Source organism: Aspergillus stella-maris, assembly GCF_047715825.1.
Source record: "Aspergillus stella-maris strain CBS 113639 unplaced genomic scaffold BDV14scaffold_109, whole genome shotgun sequence".
NCBI lineage: Eukaryota > Fungi > Ascomycota > Eurotiomycetes > Eurotiales > Aspergillaceae > Aspergillus > Aspergillus stella-maris.
This window is the reverse complement of record NW_027396903.1, coordinates 1-26,835: the sequence shown is the minus strand read 5'-3', so window position 1 is coordinate 26,835 and position 26,835 is coordinate 1. Positions and strand designations below refer to the sequence as shown.

Below are 26,835 nucleotides of genomic sequence, written 5' to 3'. Positions count from 1 at the left end.
TTGACGACATGGCAAACGCCAAGTGCCCATGAAGGTTCTGGCGCTTGGACTCTGTCGGACAGGGACTGATTGTGAAGTTTTTTTTTTTATTATGTAGTCCTGTGCGATCGAGGCTAATAAACATATGCAGCATTAAGGCAGGCTTTAAGGGCACTTGGTTATAATAACACATATCATGGCTATTTGGCGACTCTAGAGAACCCTCGTGATTGCGAGCTGTGGTACGAAGCACTCCGAGCCAAGTACGATGGCGTTGGAAAGCCTTTTGGCCGAGAAGCCTTCAACCAGCTATTGGGTAATTGTCAAGCCGTCTGCGACTTTCCAGCAGCTGCTTTCGCGGAAGAGCTTATAGAAGCATATCCCGAAGCAAAGGTTATACTTATAGATAGGGATGTTAATAAATGGCATAGGTGAATTCATTCCACTACAACCCAGGGTAGAATGCCAACCGTCAATAGCTCTGTCAAGCAAACCTTCGAACCTGTGCTCTCTCACCCCCTGTTACCACTATGGCAACTACTAGAGAATGTCTTTATAATGCACACGCGTTGGTTACAACCCACATGGAAAAAGATTTGGAAGCACTACTTTAATAATAACTTCAAAGCGAATGGCTGCAAAGCTTTCAGGGCCCATTATGCCCGTGTTAAGGAGATTGTCCCACCCGAGAACCTGCTGGTATACAAGGTTAGCGAGGGTTGGGAACCACTATGCAAGTTTCTTGGGCAACCTCTCCCACGGCAGCCGTATCCCACAGGAAACCAGGTGTCAGTTTTCCAGAAGCGTTTCCAAGATGCCTTGTTCTACAATGCAAAGGAGATGGTTGAGAAGTCAGGAAGGATGCTGGTACTCTATGTATGTTTCAGGTGGCTGTTCAAAATTACGAAATCGTAGTTGGTTCATGTGGTTGATCAAGCTGGGATATAGTTAAGTGTCAACGTCCCACTCCTTTAATAGTATCAAATAGGAAAATGGGATGTCTTGTTCTAGGTCTTCAAGCCTCCTATATAAGATATCGCGGAAAGATATTGTTTGGCGCTGTAAATAAACAACTTCGCGGGACGTAGTACTAGCAACTCCCAGGGAAGATGAAAATACTAAAGCCCCTTATTTTTATGCAAAGCTAGACCTATGGATAGTGGTAATACCCATAACTCATCCCTTTATAGCGTGTATACCAGTAGGGGACAGTAGAAAAGACGCGTTAGCAGTAAACTTCTGCTTTCCCATATACCTGACTAAGCAATCAAACAACCAACAAATAAATCTTCAACAACAAGCGAGCAGCCCTTAATTAATACCACTTTAGACTTGTCAATCCATACGTCTCATCCCTGCTCGTCTTACTTACCATGACGTTCATCATCCATTGCAAGTGGGTTATTCTCATTATCTATTGATTAGAGCTTTCTAGTATGTTGCACCAGATGCCAGGAGCAAGAATAGACTAATTACATGCACGTCATATCAATTACAATGGAACTCTAACTAGTGATGTCTGTAAACGACAAGGATGGCGACTCTCCGGATCCCCGCGGGATGTGCTACCCCTTCATCCGGACCAAGTACGAGCTTGGGCCTAAAGGCATGGGCATTAGCAAGCTCACAATCCACACCTTCATCAGGGACAACAAAGGTCATCCTTACTTCGTCGCACAGGACTTTAGGACCACCCAGGTAAACAGGTACAGCCATGCGGCGGCCTACGAGGATCGGGGCGCAGCGTCACCTGTCATGGCGCCATTGAAAGGCCTTTTGAGGCAAGATACAAAGCATGCGTACACATCGAAAATGTGTGTTATATAAAGGAGCTAAAGGATGTGAAATGTCGTCATGAGAACATCTACCTTTCCTACTGCGAGCAAGCGCATGCTGTTCTAGATGTGCCCGTACACTTAGTAGAACCCCGACCCGTGGCATCCCCTGTGGACGAAGAAATTGTGCAGAAAGTTCAAATGGTGAATGCTACCCGAATGTATTGAGGGAGAGCCGACTCTATTCGTATGTGGAAGGTTGAATGGTCTATTCACCGTGGAACTGATCTCTTCGAAATGAGACATGTAACTACTTGGCCTGGAAGTATCTCTAGTCCATGGAGGAGTGTATTATAATAACTTCAAGATTTCACTCTACGACGTGAGTTCTTCAACGGAATTCGGGTGATGCAAAGGAGACTGTGCAACAAACTACCTGGATTCAGGAATTCAACTCCAATACTCAGCTTTGTATCCTCGGCCAGCGTTTGTGGGTTTTCAGTATCGTACCTGCCAGTTCGCCCCCACCTTTCCCACTTATATTGTTGCTCGAGTCTAGTACCTGGATGCGGGCCTCGCGGCGCGGTGTAGTCATTCAGCGCACATGTATTTGGGTCAGCGGGTTTCTATCGGTGCTGCTGGCCTCTGAAAATATGGTTCATATGTGGCAGGCTGAAGGTTCCGGCGCCATTTTCTAACTGAAGGTATGAAGTTGACATTCGTATTCTTCTATGACCAGAAAAGTCAAGGCACTGCACATATAGGCAAGGCTTTCTCAGCAGACACGAATAAGGAAAATTAAGAAAGATCTACGAAAACAAGAGAATCGATTCAGTAAGGGATAATAAACGCAAAGAAAAAACCCGAGTCCACGCAAAGAGAATCGCCAGCGATCCAAGGAACCCTGCTCACATCATGCCTAGGTAGGGTTACCACTCGTAACTCTTGTACTGCTTAGTAGGAGACGCAGACTTTGCCCTGCCAAGGGTGGCATTGAACGAATACCTCGTCTCCCTGGAATGCAGATCAAAGCATGTCTTGCTTGAAGAGCCCTCGCACAGCGGCCAGACTTTGCCAGTCTCCATGTCGCAAAACAGGCCTTCGGGGATGTCAACAAAATCAGGACCAAGCAACATTGGATGGTCGCAGAGCGCGCGTGCACTGTGTGCATCCTGGCTGCTGATAATCAGGAGGTCTGGAAGTTACCTTTAACACTACTCGCGGTCACATTATGTGGTAGCACTTCATTGGCGCGCTTCTTCTTGAAAGTCCCGTCCGGATATGCTTTCGTTCTGCGGTTGATTCCACGATTGGGCGACTTTATCCCACCCTGCGAGTTGTACTCTAACGGCGGATTAAAACGGGCGACAAGGGAGTCGGCCATGATCTCCGGGTGGAAGGTCATCCGTCTTGTATTCTAACAGAGCTGCTTCTAGTTCTTTTTGTATTGTGCGAGCAGAGCCAAATCCATGGCAAAGCACTGCAAGTGCAGGCTGAGACCCTTGGCCAGGATGCCATTGCTGTGGTCTGCTTCAAGCCAAGCACATCTAAGAGGTGCGTTGTAGCCGCCAAACAACTCCTTGCTGTGGTACAACTGTGCTCCGCAGGAATAGGCCATGTCTCCTGTCCAGATTCGCTGCTGGGACCCACCGCTGGCGACTATGGCAGACACACATAGCGCATTAGACTCCTGCATTATAATAAGCAAATAGTCCGGTGTCACCTGCTTGCCCCCACTCTGGGTAGGCTTATGGTAAACTTCTTTGTTTCCTTGTTGTCAATGTGTCTGTTCTTGTCACCCTTGTACTTTCCAATTCGACCGCCGTAATCGGTCGAACAGCGCAAGGTGAGGGATGCTTCCCCCGGCGTTTGGAGCGGCCCCGATACTGACAGAGACACTAATAAGCTTGTCAGGGTCAATGTCTTGCCCTTTAAGGATGTCATCAGTTGACCAGAGGGATAGGGCTATGTCGGCGGCGTTGACAATGGCATTTATATTAATTGAGGAATGGTGTCTGCTCGTAAATTAAAAGGCCCAGGCATGAACAATAGCAACAACAAATGAGGCTTAAAAGGAGAAGGGGTCCTTTGGTATCAAGTCTGTTGCTCCAGGACTTTAGTACTTTATATACCCGCAAAAGCGTTCGACGGTTCGCATGCGCATTTTCCTTTTCGTGGATGCCTGAATGAACACAATATCGTATATCAGCTTTGACATGGGCTGCAGTATCAGCATCAGCCCTGATCAAGCAGATTAGTTATCTCGTAAAGGGCATGTGTCGCGGATGGCGCCGAACAACTCCCAGTAATTCGGTGCCTAGCTGTCTCTCGGTCATAACCAATACTCTGATTCCGTTGTTTACACTCTAGGACGCTGAAAGTCACTATTATCCAACGGATCCACCCAACAGTCACTGCTTTGAATATGACCCCCACGGTTCACCCCTGCAATGATTATCTTCGTGGATTGCACTATCCAATGTCTCAGCGTATAATGCCAACGTCTTGCCCCTGCATTATTAGGGTCAAGTGGCACTCGGTGCATTTATCCTTTTGTATCATACGGGCCAGGCAGCTGTTTCTTACCTGTCTATTGTTTATCGAATTATCTACCTGGTGGTCCTGTCCTGGTTCGGGCATGCAGGAAGTTTGAGGGGCAAATGATGACTGCAGAATAGCCAACCTGCTACTATTCTAAGTCCCAAGGGGGCTACTACTTAGGTAACCTAGTAATTAACTGCTTAGCCACCATTTATCTGTGGTACTCTTCCAATTGTTCCTCAATCTCCTCCGCTTCCCAAACAACACCACCACAATGTCGGATCAACAGTTCCTCCTCCGCTTGCCTGACAACGTCAGACGCAAAATTTACATTGAGCTAGATGTCATCACACGGGAGCCAATTGAACTCAGTCTCGGTGCACCCAATGGCGAGTGGTCCTGCCGTGAGGAGAGGATCATCAAGGGTAATCAGCCTTACCGAAAGTGGTTCAACAACCAGCTTTTCTACGTTTCGGGTGCTGTCTCTGAAGACTCAAGGACCGTATTTTATTTATAGAACCGGGTTGAATTCGCCCGCCACATTAGTTGGGGACTCAAGGACATACGGGGTTTTGGACCACTGGCGTGGGGATCTTTCAGGCGCCTTTCCTTTGCCCTTGACCGAACATATCACTATGAACCCAACGAGTATGCATTCAAATATGATGAGTGCTTCTGGGGACGCGTCAAAGATGCCAGGGAGGTGCTACCGGACTGGCTGTACATTTGCGAGCAGTTGGCGGCCTATAGTACACGCGATGACTGGTTGGGGCTTCGATTCAGCTGCGATGCTATAGAAAAGCCGACTGCGGCAGCGTTCTTGGAACCCCTCCAGCATCTCCCACGCCTCAAAGTCCTGGTGATCCAAATGGGTCCATTTTTCAACCCAGGCATGCATGAGATGGCCACTGCAATCATACGGGAAAAGACAAGGGCCAGGGACTTTCCTGGGGCGTTTCGTTTCTTTAATCGTCCGGTTGAGCTTTAGTATCGCACGTTGCAACACACCAATCTCATCCACCTATGCGGCTCACGTACTTGGTTACTCGAGGTGTATTCCTTCACCCTTACACCTGCGGGAATTTCCGCCGTGATCCGGGCAAGGGTTTCTGTCACGGTCGTTCTGCTCTTCCTTGTTTATGTACCCCCCATATACTATTCCTGGTGAACAATTCCATGCGGCAACTCGCTATGTCCATCTTCTACTCGCAGAATGTTTTCAAACTTGGATGCGAGCTTGGCAGATGTGCGCCAGCTGCTTCATGGAGTACTCAGCAGTCAGCGTTTCCCTACTGCTTTCCAAAGCGTTCCTTCCATCACCTTTGGCATATTTGCTGGGAGATCCATTGTCACGCTCGGGATCATGACCTGCAGGGTGGTCGTGATAACCTACTCCTAGGCATTACGTGACTTTTGTTGTCTCTGATTGGTTGATTGTCGATTGGCGGAGATCGTCCCATGAACTCCTTGGCACGGCGCCTTTGAGCATGTCATAACAGTGGCCTACTAAGGAGCAGATGATGGTATCCTTAATCTCTAAACAATTCTCTTATTCTTGACGATTGTTCTTTGATAGTTGGATACATCAGAGGGGCAGGATTCTCAGGGGTTGGAGTAGCTTGGCAGCTAAGCTAGAGATCAAGTGGTCTTATACTTTCGTATCAACTGCTTTGCAGTAGCTCAGTGAAGCTTGGGCCTTGAACGGTCTGGACCCTTGAGCCCTGCAGAAGTGCATACTCGGTCGTATACGCGATACAGCCGTCGCTATTCAATCACCGCCATCTGCTGACTGATGACTCAATCAGCCTTAATCCACAAGTGAACAGCCAATAGAAGCAAATCGCTCCGTAAAATATGCTCAAAGGCTCGCAACGCCAAGCAGTGCCAAGCATATATGGAGGATTGAATCGCATCAAGGATTGATTGATTAGTTTTTGACCGTGATTTTTGTGCCATGTCTGACAGTGACAGTGTTCGTAGTTTCAGTGTTCTTATATACTGCCTTGGACTGGTGCCATTCACCTGCTCTGTAGGAACGTTGAGGACCGACCAGGTATGAGACTGGAATAGGGCCAAGCCGAGTCATGACGAGCATGTCCTAGACCAAGTATCATACTGCCATTCCACTATTTTAAAGAATTTCTTCTCATACTGCACCATAGGTTTCAAATTAATGTGGAACTCGATCAGACTTTTCAGCACTGGTCTGATTAGCGTCACAATAAATCTCGTTTTCTCGCTCCTCCCTGCAAACTCATAGCCCAACCTACTTCTTCAGAAATACGCTGTTCATTATCAGCCATGGAGCTGCAGTTTGTGCCAACTATATGGGCTCTGCTCCTATTATTTGCACGTTCGGCTCATTGCGTGACAGTCGGGCGTGCCGGGCATGGCTTTGTCGGGTATGGCATCACGATGTACCAGCCGGCCTGCGCCTTCGCCTGCAAAGCGACGGTTGGAAACCCACTAAACTGCACCATATCCTCAGATTATGAGCACATGAATATGAAGCGTCACGGGGATTCACATTCAATGGAGGAGCTGCCGATGGGAAACGGCTGGATGGTGGAAGCGTCCCCAAGCGCAGAGTGCTACGCAACAAATGATGCGTTCCTGCAGACGCTAGCCTACTGCGTACACTCGTATTGCACCACTGAAACCAACTCGACGCTACAGAAATTTTGGGAGATGGATGTTGTGGGCCGCCTCCCTGATCAGCCGCTCCCGAAGATGAGCTACCAGGACGCCCTTCACGCTGTTAATGGTACTCCGCCTGCAATCACCAATTCATCGGCCATTCTATACTCCACGGGAGCTATACCAGAAGAGACCTTCATGACTGAGTACCGGACGCTCTCGACATTTGACAAGTTGGAAACTACGCATGCGCAATATGGGTTTGTCTTTGTCTTCCAGATGTAACTCTACGTTTGAAGAGAGATGCTAACGCACGTTTTAGCATTATCCTGCTCATCACTGGTGCAATTATCCCGATTGGATTCTCCTTCCTCCGCTTCCTACCCTTTCCAGCGGAGTGGATTACCCGTTTCGAAGCCAGATTCGTTACACCTCCAATGATCGGCGCCCGACACAATGTCCCCTACCTCTGGAATACTACCACGATGCCAACCCGCGGGCAGGCATTCTTTCTCTCATACCTTATTATTATAAACATAATTCTCTGCTCCGTAGGCATCGAGTCCGCGAGGGACAGCACGTGGTATAAAGACCGCGAACGAGAGATCATCTCCTATGTGAGCAACCGCGCGGGCTATCTCAGCTTCGCTAATATGCCTCTGCTCGTCCTGTACTCAAGCCGGAATAATATTCTCCTGTGGGTCACAAACTGGTCGCATAGTACATACGTCTTTGTACACCAATGGATCGCCCTCATTGCCGTCATCGAGGCATGTCTGCACTCGGCCATCTACCTACAGATCTACGACTCAGACGGGGACCACACAAGCGAGAGTCAGTTGCCCTACTGGTTCTGGGGCATCATCGGGACCCTCTCAATGGTTGCCATGGTCCCGGCCTCGCTACTTCCCATCCGCCAAAAGTTCTACGAGCTCTTCCTCGCATGGCACGTCTTCTTCTTCCTCCTGGCAATGATTGGCTGCTTATTACATATCTGGTATCGCTACGCATGGCAGTGGGGGTACGAGAACTGGATCTACATGGCGTTTGCAATCTGGGGGTTTGACCGTGTCCTAAGGATTCTGCGACTCGCTCGCCATGGCATTCTTAATGCGAAGATCAGCGTGCTAGATGACGACTATGTGAAGGTGGAGATTCGCAATGTCAAGGGCGACGGGCACGTCTATTTGTACTTCCCGACACTGACCTGGCGGTTCTGGGAGAACCATCCCTTCTCTGTCCTCGGCGATACGCTTATTTGCCGCGCTGATTGGGGGAACGGCCCCGGCTCGGCGAGCTCCTCTTCTTCGCTGGAGAACAAAGAGGGAAACACCCTGAAAGACCCCGTGAGCAAAACCGTCGCTCTCAACGGTATAAAGATCACGCCAAACTTCCCGTCTCCAACTTCCGGCGCCGATCGTCACTACCACGACGGCCTAACTTTGTACGTTCGCACTCACGCCGGCTTAACATCCTATCTCCACGGGCCACGAGCTTCTCTCCCCGTCCTTGTAGAAACAGGATACTACCCGCGCTCCATTGTCGCATCAGAACCCTCTTCTGCAGCAAACGTCCTGGCGTTCGGGGGCGGCGTCGGCGTGACTGCTCTCACTTCAACACTGCTGCGACATAGAGGCTATCATAAGCTTTTCTGGGCTTCGCGGAGCAACGCGCTCGTAGATTCCGTGAGGGAGTCGCTTGGGAGCGATCAGTTTGACCGGTTGAACCCGGTGCTCTTTACGGAGCAAAGGATGCATATTCCAAGCATTCTGGAGGAGGAGGCGGCGAGGTCTCCAGGGGTGCCTGTGACTGTTGTTGTCAGTGGGCCTGCAGGCATGGCAGATGAGGTGAGGAGGGAGGTTGCGAGGGTTGTTAGGGAGTTGGGGGCAGTTATGACGTTTGTGGAGGAGTCGTTCTGTTGGTAGTTTTGTCTGCCTTTGTCCGCGGCGCTTCTCTTTCACAAGACAAGCACATTTAGCACAGGGCAGACCTAGTAATGATCAGGTGTGAATGGCCTTACCCGTGAATGGGCTCCTGGGAGAAGATAAATACACCAAGAAAGATTCTATTTTCTCTGGTCACTTAACTCAAGATAGTTTTACTGGTAACACACCAAGATAGACGCCAATAAAGATACAAATAAGACAAGATAGCGATTGGAGTCCTTCAAAAGGCGCAGGAGGATCTCAAGAGCAACAGCCAGGAACACAAAGCCGACACAGAATCCAGCAAGCCTTGTGCCAAGAACTCGGGAGAAAGCTGGTATCAACCGTGTACCGGTCCCAAAGCATCTAGACGGTGGAGAAATCGCGGTCAGATGAACCGCAATGGATGATAAGACAGTGGCCAGGGGCATAAAGAGAATTTGCAGCCACCGCCTATGCTCATGCCCATGTTGATGCTCGCAGAGGCCGCGGCGGCAATGTGGAGGAGCGTCTGGTAGAAAGGTTGCGTACGGTAAGACTCTAGAGCTTCAAAGGGGATCCCAACTAGGCAAGGAATCAGACCAATGATACGGGGGGATGAATCAACCCTTGCCATATCGAGCGAGGTGCTGGATATGGATTACTAAGTCGATTCTCCGGTTCTCGTCTGGTTCAAAAAAGGTAAAGCGGAACATATGGGAGGAGCTTTTTGCTGCATGGGAATGGGCTAGGTGAAGGTTTCTGGGAGGCGTGCTTGCTGTGGAAGATTGAAGAGGGCGAGAAGAGGCTGTGGACTATTAGGAACGGAGAGGCAGAGACAATTCGCTAGGTAATATGTGGTCAGGCACCAAAGACCTGAGAAATCGAGGAAAGTGATATCGAATCCCTGTCGGTTTCATGTCAGGGCGGCTTGGACCAACATCCATCTGAGCTAGGCATTGCATCCCCGAGAGTTTGGCCGGTGGTTGAAAATGGCATTCGATGGTATCGATTAAGAGGGCATCGAGCCAAGCAAGATAGTATCATTCGGGCGGGGACTCTTCCTCGCATCACTTAGTTTGGTAATCATAGCATTCCACCATTAATTACCATGAAGCTCTGCATGGCCCAACCCATGCTTGACACTAACTTAACCTAGTTTAGACTGCGCACTTTTGAGCAGATTCCCACACCAATCAGTCTTGTGGTAATCTCGCTTACAGAGATCCAAGTCCCTGGCCTTTGCGACGCCCCTTAACAGTTCTAGCCCAAAACTGATAGTGACTTGAGAACTGACATGCTCAATCTGGCTCGCAACAACGCAAGAGATGTGGATAATATCTGTAGAAGGTTTTGATAAACTAACTTGACTTTTCGGAGTTTATTCTTTTGCCAACCCAAGTTCTTGTACCACATGCCCGCGCACCGGGGGTTCATTTCCGAGCAAACCACAGTGAGCCGCAAAACCCCAGCAACATGCCGCTGGACGAGCATGGAAACAAGTGGTCCTGGTCCGCACTCGTCCCACCCTTGCAAATCTGCAAGATCTCTGACAACCTGCAGTGAACCATGCGTGCGTGGCCACCGATCATCAAAATGCAAACACTTCGACCGGTTGATGTCCATAGTGCCGAGATCGGGGCGGCCACTGAAACAATGCCCTCACGGCCGATCGCAGTACTGCGGCTGTCGCAAGCCATACGCCGTGATGACAAGCTTATCGGGTATGCAATGCTTCTGCAGGTCCAACAACTCGTGCTAATGATGTTTGGTCGGGTTAAAGAACCACAGAATCTTTGTCGCCCGTTGTATTATGTTGGCAGCCAACGCAGTACGTTAGGAAGTCTAGTGGACAATTCCAATCAGGCCACGCCACACGCCAGCCCAAATGGCCCAGTAAATCAGTCCAATTCGATAGCAACATCTCTGCCTCTACACCGTCAAATGCTGCCCGCACAGTCATCATCTTTTGCATTCTCGCCGCTACCGTCAACGGTTAACATACCTGACTCACCGGATAATTGTATCATGAGTCTGGACGGGTCTGATTCCGGCATCTCCAGCCTCGAGAGTGTTTATGCCAGTCCTGAGCAGCTATATTCGATTGACCAATGTGCAAAGAGCAATGCATGGTATTCGTTGCAGCAAATGCTGCAGGAGCCTTTCCCTGTGCCTCCGGATTCGCTTCTAACAGCGCAACAACCTTTTCATGGCTCTCTTAGCCTAGACATACCCTTTTTTTCTGAATTCAGCAGAGACACCAGAACATGTTTTGAACAACTGCATAGATGATTACAGCCTTGCAGTATCTGTGACAGCAGATGACCGTGTGTTGGACGCTCATTGTCGAGGTATGTTGCCCCTAGCCCATGCTTTCAAGCTTGCAACTAATTATCCATTCTCCATCCAGCAGCGACATTATCATGAAATGGAGCAAAGTGTACACGGAGAGTGTCTACAGGCACTTTTGCCAGCGCTATTAGGATGCCGATTACTTGAGCCTTACGCTCAACGATTTTGCTCCAGAATGCCGACGGAAACGAGTTGGTAATTAAAATCATCCAGCCAGACCTAAGATGCGATTCAATTCAACATAGAGTGTTCCATGTGCGTAATACCTTCCCAAAATATCCACTCAATATGCCTTTTGCATGGGTCGGCGTCAAGTCCTAACCTTTCAGCCCTGTTATCCCGCTATGTGCTAAGTCCCAAGCTTGGATTTCTTCTTCGTATTTGCTGATCCCGCGAATTGATCAGAGGTGGAGAAGGGTCCCGGAAATTAAGAAAAGCCAATGAGCAGATTTACATACATAATATCCTTATATGGCTGGATTGTTCTGGAAAATTATTGTAGGTCCTTCGTTCTGTAATGTCGACTCAATTCAGAACGCTGTGTCTTGTGAGGGGAGTAAGCGTGGCTATCAAGCAAATTGAACGTCCTCGTCAGGCTTAATTTCATTGTAACCATCGGCTTGGCCAACACCGCGAACATGCTTCAGCGCGCCATACATGCGGTTTAGGCTGAGAAAAGGTTATCACAATTAGATCATATAAAACAGCATGCTTTGACAGCACATTCTATTGTGAGACCCAAAAGTTCCCCGTGAGCAGTTGGGTGATGAATTGTACTTTCTCAAAACGGTCACACGGATATGTGTTTAAATAACGTTGCCCTTGACCTGTTTTAAAGTCCGAACATCGGTATTCCTCCAAAGCAGTACACCCACAATTCCGAGAGCCCAGATAGCTGTACCAGTAGTCAACATCATCTCTTGCGCGTCGGCATAAGCCCGCTGAATCGCGATGCGGGCGGGGCTGCCAACCGGGTAGCTGATCTGAGCATCGATGCTGCCGTAGATCGTGAGGAAATTAGCCTGCTCCTCGACGGGCAGGTACTCGGTAAGCTTCTTGGGAAAGATGTCTTGCCAGATTGCACTGGAAACCGTGGCACCGATCGCACCGCCGATGCTGGAGAACATGGACAGGACAGCGACAACGGCGGCAATGTGTTGGTGGCTTGAAGAGGACATGGCTGCAATCTGTGGGGTGCTAGTAAGGATTCCGCCGGAAAGAGAAAGGAAGACAAGGCACATAACCATGAAGCCGACGTCGTGCTCTGGGTTCCGAAAATAGATCATCAGGCCCATGAAAAGGACGTAGATAGGTATGCCGACGTAGAGTGAAATGGCCTTATAACGACCGGTGTGTCGAATCCAGATCCCGGTGCCAATGGCGGCGATGCTACCCCCAACACTATAAGCGTTGGCCACGTAGCTAGCCTTCGTGACGCTCAGGTCATTGACAACCTGGAGATAGGATGTGAACATGGCGAACCAGCAGTAGTAGCTGATGAAGAGAACGGCTCCGAGGAGGCATGCACCAACCATGTTACGGTCAAGCAACAGTGAAAATGGTACGAATGTAACAGGCGCAAAGAACCTCTCCCAAATAGCGAAAAGAATAACCAAGACGACCCCAAAGACGAGAAGACAGATAATAAGTGGTGATCGCCAGCCATCGGCCTGCATGGTGTACAGATTGAAAGGTAGAAGAAATAAAGCGAGGCCACCTGTTATCAGTAGAAGGCCAATAGCATCGAACTCGCGGCAGTAGTGTATAAATGATTGCCAAAGGGTCCTATTGCTTTTTTCAATTATGAAGACACCTGTTTTTTTAGCTTTGGAGGAGTTCCACACCAACAGGCCGAAGAAAGGGAGACATAGTAGAGGTATCAGGATGCAGAGAAAGCCGTAGCACCACTTCCATCCCGCACCATTGAGGAAGCCTTCTGAGATGGGACCCCCCAGCCAGATCGTGGCAATAGTGGGAGAGGATGCCAACCCTGTCATGAGTGCACGGCTGTGTAGGTTTGTCGTGTCGGCGACGAATATGCCCACGGTGTAGAGGAGGGCGTTATTACCGACAGTCCAAAACACTTGAGCAGCGGCATACATTTCCACACTGTCGGTTGCTGCCATTAAGATAAGACCAATCATCGTGATCAAAAGGGAAATCGCATAACCCTGGGGTCGCCCGAAAATGTCAAGTATCTTAGCGATGGTCAAATTGCAGACTCCTCCAATAACGCTGCTGAGGACAGATACGGTGGCCGTGAGAGAGTGTAACAGGAAAGCTGAAGTAACATAAGGAGTGAGCGATGCAGAAGTATTTTGCTGCATTAACATCGCGAAATAGACAATCCAGATCAGGACGTAGGCAACGATCTTGGCGGTTTTGGTCCAGACTGTGGCAATGGCTTCGACCTCTTTCACGCCCCTTTGACCCTCTTCGTCCGCCCTCAAGTTTGAGTCCTGGTGAATCTCACTGACCCCTGCATCCGTGATATCCTTGCGTTCAACGACACCGGGACGTGGTACTGCTGGGAGGTCGACTGTACTGTCCATCGTGTGGAAACCAGACACCCGATCAATGGTTGCTGATGAATTCAAAGGCTATAAAAAGAGGAAAAAGGACACATACAGAGCCAAAGATAGTTCCTGACACTGCAAGTTATTATATGTACAGTAGTCGCTTTATGGCGAGACCTGGAGCTATCAGGCATTGACCCACCTCGGATAAAAAACCCAATATTTTATTAGCTCAATCTCACTCAAGCTTGAAGGGCTAAGAATCCTTTGGATTGAATAATTTGCGCATAACCCAGCATTATTGGATTCTGTACCAGTTTTTGATAGAACAGCATTGACTTGGCGGGCAATGTTTCTGGTTTTGCCTTTTGATGAACTGCTGTGGCAAAGCTTGAGATAGAGCGCCAGTGCCGAGAAATAAGAATCAAGGTCACTTGCACGACCACATGCTCAAGATCTGACTCGCTATAGTGGCAAAGATCGATCTCGACTCGAGATCCGTCCTCGTGGGCGCCAGGATTGATTCGACCAAGCTTATAGCAGCGAATAAACGCAGCGCGATTCACTAGTTGAACGACACTGGACATTGTCATCTTCATGGCATATGATGTACATTGTAGCAAGGTCGCAAAGACCTCTACTCGGTTATCAGGATATATCCTAGATTTTAATATGACAATATATTCGTTCACATTTCTCCGATAGCTCATTGAACACAACTCATAACTCTGCACTCGGGCCTGCGGTAATTGAAGTGTCGGTAGGTTGCACCATCGAAGCGAGTAACCCGCCAGGGGTAAGCCACAGCGGCAGTTTGTGGTGTAGCGGGGGTGTTGGAGCCTTTTTCCCGCTCTTTGAAAGAGATGCTATTGGATGGTTGCGGAGACGAAGAAATTGATTGTTAATTATAAGGAAGACAGGGAACAGGAGCATGGAGAGGAAAGTTCAGTAGAGGGTGAAGAGGGGGACATACCCTGATACGACAACTGGGCCGTTGGCTGCCTAGTGCTTGTGCGAAGCAGATACCACCTCAGCCTTTAGTTGCCGCCTTAGTGAGGGAAATAAGTGCTTGCTTGAGGGAAAAGGGATTAGAGCAGCACCTTTTCTTGCAGCTTAATCAGCGATTTTGTTTTCAGGCACATCTTTGTGAACAGGGACCCAGCAAATCCATAAAGAGCCGCCACCAGTATGCAAAAATCTCTACCGCGTGAGCCAGGTCAAAGCAGTGATCTGGAATGAATCAAAGACTTTTCAAGATAGGCCTGCGAGGATGTCAATTAGCCTAAAGAGAAAGAGTACAATGCGTGACTTTTACTCAGGTCCCTAGGAGTCTCCTGGCGCGGTGTCGCCCATAATCCTACTGCCCTTGTGCCTGGGTGAACCCATACCGCCAAGAGAAGATTGGGCTGACGACCCTTCTACGTCGGTTATTACATGCCGCGAGTTATACCAAGGAGGCTAATAAAGTAGACAAGTGGGCCTTGCCTAGCTGCTTACATCGCGGAAAGGTGTAGGAACGGTGCCAAGGTGATCAATAAGATACGACATTGTTGGCCAGTCCCAGCTAGCGAACAGGTAATTGGGGGCTGACAAGGCTCGCACTTGCAAACAGGTACGTGGGATATGCAAATAGAACGAACGGAACACCATTTTCGACAGGCGCTTTTTGACCCAGCAAAGCTCCCCGGCCCTGCAAGGCTTCCCCCTCCGCCATAGAGTCAGTCTAGAGGGCCATTGGCACGACAAAGTAACAATACTTAAATATCGAGGTTCAAGTAATCAAAGGGAGCTTCAACTGAGCTGAGTTGAAGCATAGGCAACAGTATCCCAGCATAACGCCACGCTTCAGAGGCCACATATGCATCGCCAATAGAAGGGGTCACCGCTCTGCCGGCGCTGAGTTTTACTCGTAGTCGTCGTTGTAGTCCGTGAGCTCAAACTGCGCTTAGTCCGCAAAGCGCCGTTTGCCGTTGTGGCACAGACCAATTGCTCTGTTGCGGGGGCTATGCCCGAACGTGCTGTTACAGTAGACGTTCGTTTGCTGCGTGGCGTTGATAGGTGTTGAGTAATAATTAGGCGTAAAATAAAGGACACTAGGTAGTGCCGCCTGTCAGATAGTTCCGTGTGTTCGCCTTATTCTTTGCTTACCTGTCTGGGCTAGGCTGCCGGAGCCGCCTGCTCTGGAGGAGATACTGATTAGAGAAGAAAAAGACTCTGTGAGAAGGGCTGCGATGCATCATGGTCTTATTTCTTATCGCTTCCGATATGCCAGTGCAGATGGGAGGTCAATTGCTTGTAGATAGCATCGCCCGTATACCAGTGTTTATAGACTGGCGTGATGCCTGAGAGGCACTTGATTTGAAGGGGTGAGGTAATTTGCGCGAATAAGAATCCCTTGCATATTTCTAGGGTGGCGCTCTGGATCGCAAAAGACCAATTGCGATGAATCCACCAGCGCATCTATATGAAATGGCCAAGCAGTGCGCGCAATTGAGCAGAAATCAGCGTGCCTGTTCAGTATTTACTGCTCCCAAGGTCCAGCTGCTGGCAGCTCAGCCCACTCGATCCACAACAACCAGTTCTTGCTGCAACCTATGCAGTCCGATCGTCAACCATTTCACGTTGACTGAGCGCCAATAAACACTGCTGGTTACTCCAGAACACTGGCTTTACTCTACAGCTGTAGTGTGGATTATAGCGTGAGTTAGACATGACTGACATGAACGGCGTGGGCGGCACCGGCCACGAGCACCAGCACGGTCACGCCGATCACTCCACCTCGTCTGAAAATGGGGCGATGGGGATGGAAATGCCCACTATCTTCATCTCCAGCACTCATGTGACGCTCTTTTTCAGTGTTTGGACAACAACATCAATGACCACCTATTTCCTCTCCCTGCTCGGCCTCTTCCTCCTTGCCATTCTAAACCGTTTCCTCGCAGTCCTTCGCGCCCAGCTCCAGATTCCATCTCAGCCGTTATCCACAAGCTCAGCCCAGCATGTGCCTGTACTCAACCCCCAGCGGACTCGTCGCCGCCGCCCTGCAACTGGATTCTCAAAAGCACGCCTTAGCCCGCTTCCGCTGCACATCCAAACTGACCGAGACGAGTTCGAAGATGCACCTTCATACCCATTCTCATCTTCGAGACAACAAGAAGATGAAGAGGAAGAGATAGAAGAGAATGATTATGATCATGATGTAGAGGAGGCAAGCAGGATATGCCTCGACAAGAAAAAGCACCAACCAATGGGTAGTCGCCGGATGCGACTCCAACAAAAGCTATCGGATATTTTTCGACATTGGGCACCGACAGCACCATGGAGCTGCCGGGTTGATGGCGGCCGAGGGCTACTAGAAGCACTCCGCGCATTTATTGGATACATACTGTGAGCACCCCTCGAATCCTCTGCGACCAATACCTACCTTTCTACCTATGAGGTAGAGTTGGTTCTGACTGCATGTTAATCAACGGATGGGCAGGATGCTTGCGGTGATGACTTTCAATGTGGGAATCTTTTGCGCTGTCCTTGCAGGGATTCTGGTAGGTGAAATAGTTCTGGGGAGGCATACGCCACATTCGGTAGATGGATGGCAGGATGGCGCTTGCCATAACGGGTAGTGCTGTATGCTTAATGTACATATCTGATACAGCACTTGCTGCGACACGTGGCAATCACACAACATCAGCTCCATTTTTAGTAATTTGAATTGAATCGCTGGTACGACCAGGCTGGTTCCGTTCTGTGAGTCATGCAAGCCCTTTCCGGCCTAGATTCAGGTACAATTGCAACTCGTGCCATGCTAGCACTGCGAATCTTCTTGGTGGCTGCATAGGTAATGTAGGTCATCCTGAACAGCAGCCAAGAGTTAGGAAAGACCCAAACACTATAATTTCCAATATTGTCTAGTAAGGGTGCTTCCAAAATCCAGCAGTGCAATGAGGCTTGTCACCTGTGCAGCTATTGGCAGGGTGCATACCTCCTTAGTCATTAAGTGTCTCCCGAAATTCTTGTATGTCCACGGGGGTCTGAATAGACAGCTCGCCTGATTACTTAGAAACTGATACCGACCGTCGGGGGGTCTTTCTGGCCTGTAGAGCTCTTGGTAGTGCTGCTCCAGGAGAACATGGGCAAACTGCAAATTGACAGTTCCTTTTAACGGTTTCCAGAATTAGCCAATGCAGTGTAAGCGGCGCGCCGCCACCATGCACGCATTTGAGCAAGTTTTCAACCAGTAGATCAGCAATACTTGATGTGTGTGATAACCGCGTTTACAGATAACAAGCTCTAAAATAACTCCACCCTCTCCTCTAGTGGACATACTACTGTAAAACCTCAATCATGGGCGTTGAAAAAGTCATTCTCATCTATGAATCTGTCCTGGTGGTAGCCTGCCTCGCGCTTTCGCTGCATGCATATCCAGACACATGCCGGACGATTCTCTGGCAGTGTGGAGGTACTGAAGGGTGGAACTCTGACCCCCATGATCGAATCTACTTTTACGCGAACTACCGCGAGCCGCCCCCTGTTCCTAAAATATGGAGTGAAGAGTATGTTCTCAAGAAACTTAAATGAAAAAAAAAAAAAAACATCGAGAACAAAGCTTTCATTGACCCCTATAGAACTATTGAATCCCACCTCGCCATCTCCGCTACCTCGACAATGGCCTGGCTGATCCGTATCGTCCTCGTGCGATACCAGATCAGCGGCATCCGCTGGATCACAACCATGTTTACCATGCTATTGATGGCATTCTGGGCTATCTCAATCCACGCTCAGATATCTGGCGACTTGTCGGACCCTGAACACGCGAGCGCGTGGCCCTGGTACTTGGTCCATGCATGCGGCGGTCTCGACTATCCGGAATGGAGGTGTTGTATGTTGGCTCGATTGTTTCTTGCTGCTTCCGGGAACTTGCTGTAAGTCCAACCTACTTGTGGTGAATTTGAATTTCTGGCTAAGTGGTGCTCAAAAGTGCCCTGTACGTGGGGATATTTGTCTGGTGTGTACAGGGTTTCTTCCGAGCAGAACACGAAAAAAGGGAGGAAGATGTCAAACTCTCCACGCTTGCTTTCGTGATTGACGCAAGTCGTTGAATGGCTGATGCAGTAGGCCAGTTCTTGACGGCTGGTTGTAGTGTTGTCTGTGTAAGATACTCCGTGCTACGCAGTACAAGCCCACATTTGGCTTGACAAGAGGGTTGAAGTTCCGCTGGCCCCGTCGCCCGCCGCCCCCGGGATCATGACCCCTGACAGTTGTGATAGTATTTATGTTATCATTCTGTCCATGGTCAGGGCGAATAATTTGGCGTCATCATGAATATTAAAGGTAGATTCTTCCAGAATATGGTAGTAACAATATAGATCCACCAACGCCCCGTTTAGTGTACCCTATTCTGTCTTTATAAAAACTAATTATATATAAAAAGCTGTTATTAGCTGCTATTAACCCTAGGGGAATAGTATAGTAATATTAAAATATAGAAGCTAGAGCTTTCTAATTATAATATTATATTAGGTTAAGACTAGCTCTAATATTATAATCTATATATTAATTAAAGAACAGCTATCATTTATTTTTAATTACTAATAAAGGCAAGAATAATTATTATCTACCTACTAGACCTATATAACTATATTGTCAGATAAGGTCAGGGTCGTCCTGCTAAGCGTCGGATCGGACCTTAGGTATTCTGATATCAAGAAGAAGAAGAATAAAGTAGAAATGCAGTAGTAGTTCTGGCGATCTGACTATGTTACTGTAAACTGAAGATAAGGCACGAAGAGCAGAAAGTAGATACAGGTAGGTAATAAGCGTCCTTATATACTATCCCTCGTCGTCCTGTTCGTCCTCGCGGGGGCCCGCGGGGGACGATTGTCCCTTGTCCTTGTCGTCCTGCCTCGAGGACGACGGCGCGATCCCGCAGCGTCCTCATCGTCCTCGCACAGGGACGTTGGGGACGTTTGGTTGGAACATCATTCCTCCTAGCATCATCGTATCACGTCGGCGCAGCGCCTGATTGATTGGCTATTATCGTTCGCCCTTTCTAACATACAGTCGCGTGCAAAAGTATCCACCAGATTCGCGTCACCGCGTCAACCACGCGATCTCGTCAACTTTTTCATTTAACAATGGCGACACCACGAAGGCCTCTGGCGCCTTTAAATAATATTATTATTAGAGGCCCTGAGTTGACGCCTTATAAAAGAGGAAAAATTGTTGGATTATCACTGACTCCACTCTCTAGAGATGAGATTGCTGCAGAGCTTAAGATTTCACTAAATATAGTTTAGTACACCCTTGACCAAACTTTAAAGCAACAAGACGGCAAATTAGTTCCACGCGCCAGTTAACCTAGAATTTTAAACATTAGAGACAAGAGAACCATTATCTGTTTAATCCACGCGAATCCCTTTATTTCCTATGGAGATATTCAAGCTTAAACCTAACTAACAGCCTTAAACTCTACCCTACTTTAAATGCTCAAGTAATTAGGCTATGGACACTAGAGAGCCAAAAACAGACCAAAATTGCTTGTAGAGCACGCTAAAATATGTCTGGATTAGGCTTTTAAGTGTCGTGACTAGAGCATGGAGTGTTGGCAGATGATTATATTTAGTAACAAGTATAGTGTTAAAATTAGGAAAGGCAAGGGGAATAAATAGTGCTTCAGGCTTAACCACACTAACAAGAAATAGAAAAAAGAAAATATATAGACATACTCCAAGAGCAAGCAAATTAGTATAATAGTCTGGGGCGCGATTTAGGGTGGTGGTTACTTAAATATTAATCTTTTAACTTGGGACTCTAAATTAGCATGAAATGGCTACTTTATAAAGTCATATTGTTATGGGCCCCTCGTACGAGGTGCCCTAAGAGACAGAACTCGGTCGCTACGCGACCTCGTACGATGACCCACCCTCGCTTACTGCCCTCCATTTCTTATTCCGCACACAGCGCCTGTACCTCTTCTTCTTCAACAGACCCTTCGTGTATATAGGCATGGTATAGTTTAGTACAAACATATCAACCCCTAACAGTATATATATATTAATTAATTTAATATTAGCCAAGCAGGCTATAAAGCTGTTAAAAAATTAATAAAATAAAGTATTTCTAGTAGTAATTTAACTAAAGATAAAAAAATTAGAATTTCTAGATATAAAAAGTATAGTTAATACTATTTTTAGAAAATTTATAAATATCTTTAAAAAAAAACTTTTACTAATACTATTTTAAAAAAAAAACATAGCTTATAATATTAAGATAATTAACTTGTTATTAATTAACAGACGCTTTTATCTTTTATTACAGGAAAAGCTTGAAAAGCTTAAAAAGTAACTTATTAAACTTTTAAAAAAAATATAAAAGTTTTTGCTAGTTTATAAGGTTTTCTAGTTATTTTTGCCCCTAAACCTAGAGATAAATAAAGGATGTATATTAACTACTAGTTGCTAAATAAGAAAACCGCGAAGAACAGCTATTCTTTATCTTAAATTAGTAACCTTATTAACATGGTTAGTCCTGCCAAATACCTTTTAAAGATTTAATTTTCTATCAGGGTACTAGCAAGTCTAAATAGAAAAATTATTAATTTAGAAGATAGCCTTTAATACTATTCTTAAAAAGTACAAGTTTCTGGAAATACCCTTTGGGTTAGCTAACATACCTGCTACTTTTTAAATACTAATAAACCATGTTCTTGCTTTATACCTAGGATAATTTTATATTATCTACCTAGATAATATCTTAGTCTTTTTAAAAACCTGGAAAAAATATAAAAAATATATTTATATAATTTTAGCAGCTCTCCAAGAAAATAAATTAATTATAAAAAGGCTAAAATATATATTTAGCATAAAAGAACTAGAGTTTAATAGTTATATTATTAGTCAAGGGTATGCTAGGCCAGTCCCTACCAAGCTTAAAGTTATTAAAAAGTAACCCTAACCCAAGAATATTTACCATGTCCAGGCATTCCTGGGGCTAGTAATATACTACTAAAAGTATGTTAAAGATTTTGCTAAAATTAAAGTGCTGCTACATAAGAAAATCTTTGTAAAAAAGGAAATACCAAAAGGTTATATAAAGTACCTAGTACAAAATAGCTTTTAAACAACTTAAGCAGGCTTTTACCATAACACTAACCTACAGGCGGCAGGGAATGTCACTAACATGTCTAATCCACAGGCCCCCGGGAAAGGTAGTAACACTTCGTTAGGGTCAAATTACTCAGTATGGCGCTAATTTTGGGCGAGGTGTAGGACTCTGTTAATATTTTAGGAGTACTACTTTATTAAATCTAGTAGGCTGATCCTGCTCAAAATTTTACATTATAATTATTTACTACTTATTTTAAAGTATGTAAAATTTTAGCATGATTAAGCTATAAATAAGATGGTGGTGTTAACCCAAAGTTGGTTGGGGTTATTTTAAGATTTAATAAAGGATTATTACTACAGCCATAATTTAAGTAGTAGGCAAGGTTAATATATTAGAAACAGCAGATATAAGTAAGTAAAATTAGACCTGCTAATTCTAATTTTTTTACTATACCTAATTTATTTTTTTCTATTTTATTACTATTTACTTTAGTAGCTAGTTAATATTACTAATTACCCCTTAAAGCTAATATTTCATATTAATATAAAGTACTACATTTTTTAAAAAATCCCTAAGCTGCAAATTATTATATACTACTAATATGAACATACTATTTATCCCAAGAAGGTTAGTACCTATTTATATAAAAAATATTATTTAAAAAGCTCTAATATTTAGCTTATTAGCCAGGCTCTCTAATAATAAAATAATATTATCCAGGATCCTATAGCTATTAATATTCCCCGCGTGTTAAATAATCTACTGCCTATTATTCCAGTCTATACTAATAAAATATAGTATTAGTAAGACCTTAAGTATTACTAGTATATTAGTATGTATAAGTAAAAACTATACAAGTACTAGCAAGAGGCTTATAAATAAACCTAGCAGACCTAGCATGGGCAATCCAGGTTAATTAGCAAAGGTAGGGTTAGGTCAAGTTCTAGCAGTTATTCTGCCAGGTTAAGTAGTAGTAGGTGTTTCCTACCCAAAGGAACTTTTATTTAATATATATTTAATTACAGGATCCCAAGCCTAAAAAGCTACTAGCTCCAGCTAATTTATAAAAATAGATTATAGCCAAGATTAAGGCACAGGCTGCTGCTAACAAGCAGGCAGCTACTAGCCAGGTAGTAAAAACTAGGGAGTTGCATAATACCAACCCATGGCTATAAATAACCTAGTAGGCGTAGTATTTAGCCAAGGAAATAGTTAGTTACCAGGATTTGTTAGATATAGTAGTCATGCCTAATTTTAAATAATAAGATTCTATTAGCCAAGTAACCTAAGCTATATAAAATACTATAAACTAGTTAGCCTGCTATAGTTAGTTTACTATATAGTATTATAAAAATAAAATCTAGATAGTTGCTGTAAGTATAATACTAAACCAGATACTATACTAGCTATTATAAATATATATAGATAAAAAAAGTATTTAGGATCATGTCCAGCTATAATAGCAGATCTTGCTATTTATTATCTGTACATAAATTAATTAGCTATAAAGGCAGGGCAAGCTAGGGTATGTTATAACAACACAGTAGTAGAAAACATGGTAACAGTTATAGTAGATAGTAATAATAATAGCCTATAAGCCACATGTACAGCAGCTCTAACCCTATAGTAATAGATAACCACCCAGATCCTGCTTATGGCTAGCTGTTTATTATAACCCTAATAAAAACCATGTACTTAAAGTTTTGTATTAAACTACTAAGCCAGAAGATTAAGGTATACAAGTATAAAAGCCTGCTAGTATATGCCATGGCTGTGTTAGGATAGGAAAAAAAGATATAACAGGATCCCAAGAGTTACCCCCTAATTATTTCCCAGGTATTAAAAGTAGCTTGTTTTATAATTATGTAAAAGTTATTATAGCTAGATCTCTGGTATATAAAAATTATTTATATATAGGCTGCTACTACCAAGTAAAGTATATAAACAAAAAATACTGCTAATAATAATTTAAGGTTAATTGTTGCAGGTTCCGCCAGTTCCATGGAACTCTGATGTTGTTTACTGTTTCTTAGTCAGATATTAGTCAGTTCCGGAGCTTAGCTTTCAGTTCCTGGTTTCGATAGCCTGAATAGAACAACAACTTCATCAGAATCCACGAATCAACGCCTTGCGTTTGATATTAATTATTAAAAATAAAGGGTCTGCTAAAAAAGTTAAAACTATTTTATTATTACCTTTATCAAGCCTGCTGTTATCCTACTATAAAATTTCTATTAGCCAGATCCTGTAAACCCTGTAAATGCTATTTTAAGCTATGGTAGATTAAATAGTACAAAGATTTATAGTATATAGCTAATATAATTTTATAAAGATGTTATTAAATTAGTAGATATTTAGCTTAAAAATTAGTTATAATACTACCTTCCCAGGCTATGTTATATAGGTAGGGCAGGAGTAATTATTATATAAAAAGATAGATTTTACTATAGGCAGGTTTTATAGCTTTATATATAAACTAGTAGAAGTAGCCTAGGAGCTAATAGGTAGTTTATTATATTAGCCTAATTAAGATTTATAGCCTACCATCTTATAAAATATATTATTTAATAACCCTATAAAAGTTATTTCTAGATAAAGTTTTTTATAGGATTAGTAGATAACATGGCCTGTAAATAGTTAAAGTTAGCTGGTAGATTATATTACCTGAGAACCTGCTGTTGCCTGTATATTTACCATGCAAGGGGAGGTTAGCTATACCAAGGTGTAGAAGTATTTTTCGCAGGTAGCCTAATTTAAAAAAAAGCTGGCAGTAGGTATGTATTTAACTAGTAGTACCCTAGTACAAGCCTTTAAGTTATTAAGTATCTAGTATATAAATACCAATACTAACATATACTAAAATATATTTATCAAAAATAGGATAGTTATGTTTATAACTATATACTATAAAGGGTTCCATGCTAGTAATAATATTAAGATTATTTATTAATATTTACTATAAAAGGTAGAAGAGTTAATAGTATGGTATTTATAGTTAGTATTACTATTTATATACTAGCTAGCCGCAACATAGTAACAGGTTACTACTAGGAAACCACCCAGCTACCATAGCCTATACTTATAAAAACCTAATATAGGCAGCAGCTGCAAGTGGTCTAGTAAGTAGTTTTGCAAGGTATTAAAGCAGGAAAGCCAGGTTAGCATAGGATTACAGCACCTATTAAATATGGCCAATTACTAGGATATTGCCATGGGGATTAGTGATTGGTTTTTGCGCCTATCTAGCACATTCCTGAACAACATCTAGACCAAACGCGAGCAGGAGGTGGCCGCCATGGAAGCCAATAAGAACCCTAATCCACAAGGGGCGGAAAGTTATAGTATAACTATTCTAGGGTTTGGCAGCTTAACTAATTAGCAATTACAGCTATAGAGAATAACTAACCAGTTTTTAGGGGATATATAACTAACTATACTTTTATAGGATAATATAGCTTAAATCTTTACCAAGTACTAAGTAGTAACTTATTAATAAATAAATAAAATTTTAGTACTACCAGCTAGCTTATATTATTATAGTATTGCCCTAAAGTTTATTAGGGTTACTAATTTACAAGGGATAGAAAAAGATTACTAAGTAGCTAGGTATTAACCTACTATAATACTACTAGTAGGTTTCTAGTTAGTTATTAGCCAGGATATTATAAATAGTTATTAAGGTAGACTAGGTAATTACTTTAAAGCTAATACAAGTATAGGGTCCAGCTAGAAGGGGTCTAGGTTAATACTTTACTACTACTAGTAACATGCTAGTGGCTGTACACAGGCTAGGATCTACCTAACAGGGATATTATATTTACTATATATTCTGTCTTTTTTAAAAGTAATTACTATATACAGGATAAATTTAGTTTTTGTTATTTATAATATAGGCTGGCATGGGACCTGGCAGGGCTTTTCTAGTATTCCTCTAGCAGCCTTATAGCAGTAGCATGGAAAATTAAAAAAAACTATTTACAGTTGTGATATCAGCCATGGATCGCCACCATCAATGTTGGGATAGCTACAACTCGCGGTAAGCAAGATTGTTAGTTAGCCAACTTGACATTAGTAAGGACGCTGACTGATTAACCTAAGTAGACTGCGGCATATCCACGGATATCAGATAGCAAATGATATCCATATTGTATCCACACAGATACCAGATACCTAAATTACTATCTTTATCTACATCTAAATTTATGCAGATATAATATAGATATTTTATTATTATTTATACTAGTATAATTCTTGCTAGTTTAACCTAATCTAGCCTAATACAGGATGCATAATTTGCTAATTAAAATTAGTAATATACTACTATTCTGGTAGTAATAGCCTTGGCAGGACTATACAACACCTTTATATAATATTAACCTCTAGTTTTAAAATATAGGTTTAGAAATATATTTAAAATATAATAATAAAGTAGATAAACAGGTAGAATACAGGATTAGGCTAGTTAACAGGTATTTAATATAATAAAATATTATTTAAAGGTTAGGAATAGAATAAATATTAAAGTTTAGAAAGTATTAGTTAACAGGGTAGTTAAAGCAGGCAGAATATTATAATACTTTAATTATTACCTGTTGTCTCCTGTTGTCCCCTGTTATCCCTTGTTATACCCTGTGGGGTCCTGCAGGGTTCTGCAGGGATGCTTATTTATTATACTTGTTATCCTGTCTCTAGTACACCTGGTATTATAATATCTAGTATATATAAAATATATATTAGTTATCCTGTATACAAGCTTTACTTAACTAATACTAAACTTAAACTTTTTATTATTAACTAATTTAGCCTTTTTAAACTATACTATTTTAACTTCTAGTTTTTAATTTTATTTATATATCTTATTTTTAAAACCTAATTAGGTAAAATAAATATATAAAATCTTTACTTTTATATATGGCTTATAAATATATTATTATATAATATTTATAGATATTTATAATATTTAATAAATATCTGCTAGATATTTATAGATTATTTATATTATCTATAAATATTATACAGGTATTTATA

At 44.0% G+C, this 26,835-nt stretch overlaps 7 protein-coding genes across 7 annotated transcripts; 4 read left to right on the top strand and 3 right to left on the bottom strand.

The window, feature by feature from the left end:
• Positions 1 to 28: 28 nt before the first annotated feature.
• Positions 29 to 894, top strand: BDV14DRAFT_193943 (sulfotransferase family protein; the record flags this gene model as incomplete). The annotated part of the gene is made up of 3 exons (XM_073771848.1): positions 29 to 76; positions 199 to 410; positions 441 to 894. The coding sequence occupies 3 exons, from the start codon at positions 29 to 31 to the stop codon at positions 892 to 894; spliced, it is 714 nt and encodes a 237-aa protein (XP_073622176.1).
• A 1,789-nt stretch (positions 895 to 2,683) lies between these two features.
• Positions 2,684 to 4,394, bottom strand: BDV14DRAFT_193942 (uncharacterized protein; the record flags this gene model as incomplete). Its single annotated transcript, XM_073771847.1, has 6 exons — positions 2,684 to 2,926; positions 2,968 to 3,163; positions 3,236 to 3,501; positions 3,562 to 3,683; position 4,100; positions 4,341 to 4,394. 6 exons carry the CDS (start codon positions 4,392 to 4,394, stop codon positions 2,684 to 2,686), a joined length of 882 nt encoding a protein of 293 aa, XP_073622175.1.
• A 2,202-nt stretch (positions 4,395 to 6,596) lies between these two features.
• On the top strand, positions 6,597 to 8,857 carry BDV14DRAFT_206965 (putative ferric-chelate reductase (Fre2); the record flags this gene model as incomplete). Its single annotated transcript, XM_073775044.1, has 2 exons — positions 6,597 to 7,192; positions 7,255 to 8,857. 2 exons carry the CDS (start codon positions 6,597 to 6,599, stop codon positions 8,855 to 8,857), a joined length of 2,199 nt encoding a protein of 732 aa, XP_073622174.1.
• Positions 8,858 to 11,517: 2,660 nt separating this feature from the next.
• Positions 11,518 to 14,166, bottom strand: BDV14DRAFT_185041 (major facilitator superfamily domain-containing protein). Its single transcript, XM_073770613.1, has 3 exons — positions 14,019 to 14,166; positions 13,907 to 13,960; positions 11,518 to 13,833 (listed from the first exon to the last, which is right to left on the bottom strand). Exon 3 carries the CDS (start codon positions 13,738 to 13,740, stop codon positions 11,995 to 11,997), a length of 1,746 nt encoding a protein of 581 aa, XP_073622173.1. The 5' UTR covers positions 13,741 to 13,833; positions 13,907 to 13,960; positions 14,019 to 14,166; the 3' UTR covers positions 11,518 to 11,994.
• A 140-nt stretch (positions 14,167 to 14,306) lies between these two features.
• On the bottom strand, positions 14,307 to 15,005 carry BDV14DRAFT_185039 (uncharacterized protein). The gene has a single exon (XM_073770612.1). It carries the CDS (start codon positions 14,635 to 14,637, stop codon positions 14,425 to 14,427), a length of 213 nt encoding a protein of 70 aa, XP_073622172.1. The 5' UTR covers positions 14,638 to 15,005; the 3' UTR covers positions 14,307 to 14,424.
• A 1,183-nt stretch (positions 15,006 to 16,188) lies between these two features.
• Positions 16,189 to 17,499, top strand: BDV14DRAFT_185035 (copper transporter family protein). Its single transcript, XM_073770611.1, has 2 exons — positions 16,189 to 17,091; positions 17,186 to 17,499. Exons 1-2 carry the CDS (start codon positions 16,415 to 16,417, stop codon positions 17,322 to 17,324), a joined length of 816 nt encoding a protein of 271 aa, XP_073622171.1. The 5' UTR covers positions 16,189 to 16,414; the 3' UTR covers positions 17,325 to 17,499.
• A 546-nt stretch (positions 17,500 to 18,045) lies between these two features.
• Positions 18,046 to 18,800, top strand: BDV14DRAFT_206964 (uncharacterized protein; the record flags this gene model as incomplete). The annotated part of the gene is made up of 3 exons (XM_073775043.1): positions 18,046 to 18,254; positions 18,327 to 18,623; positions 18,680 to 18,800. 3 exons carry the CDS (start codon positions 18,046 to 18,048, stop codon positions 18,798 to 18,800), a joined length of 627 nt encoding a protein of 208 aa, XP_073622170.1.
• Positions 18,801 to 26,835: the final 8,035 nt, after the last annotated feature.

Bases quoted from the DNA above. Each gene is read 5' to 3' on its own strand.
- BDV14DRAFT_185041 (XM_073770613.1), bottom strand. From the start codon at position 13,740: ATGGACAGTACAGTCGACCTCCCAGCAGTACCACGTCCCGGTGTCGTT.
- BDV14DRAFT_185035 (XM_073770611.1), top strand. From the start codon at position 16,415: ATGACTGACATGAACGGCGTGGGCGGCACCGGCCACGAGCACCAGCAC. The intron at 17,092-17,185 runs GTGAGCACCCCT...ACGGATGGGCAG, and splicing joins GCATTTATTGGATACATACT to GATGCTTGCGGTGATGACTT.
- BDV14DRAFT_185039 (XM_073770612.1), bottom strand. From the start codon at position 14,637: ATGCTCCTGTTCCCTGTCTTCCTTATAATTAACAATCAATTTCTTCGT.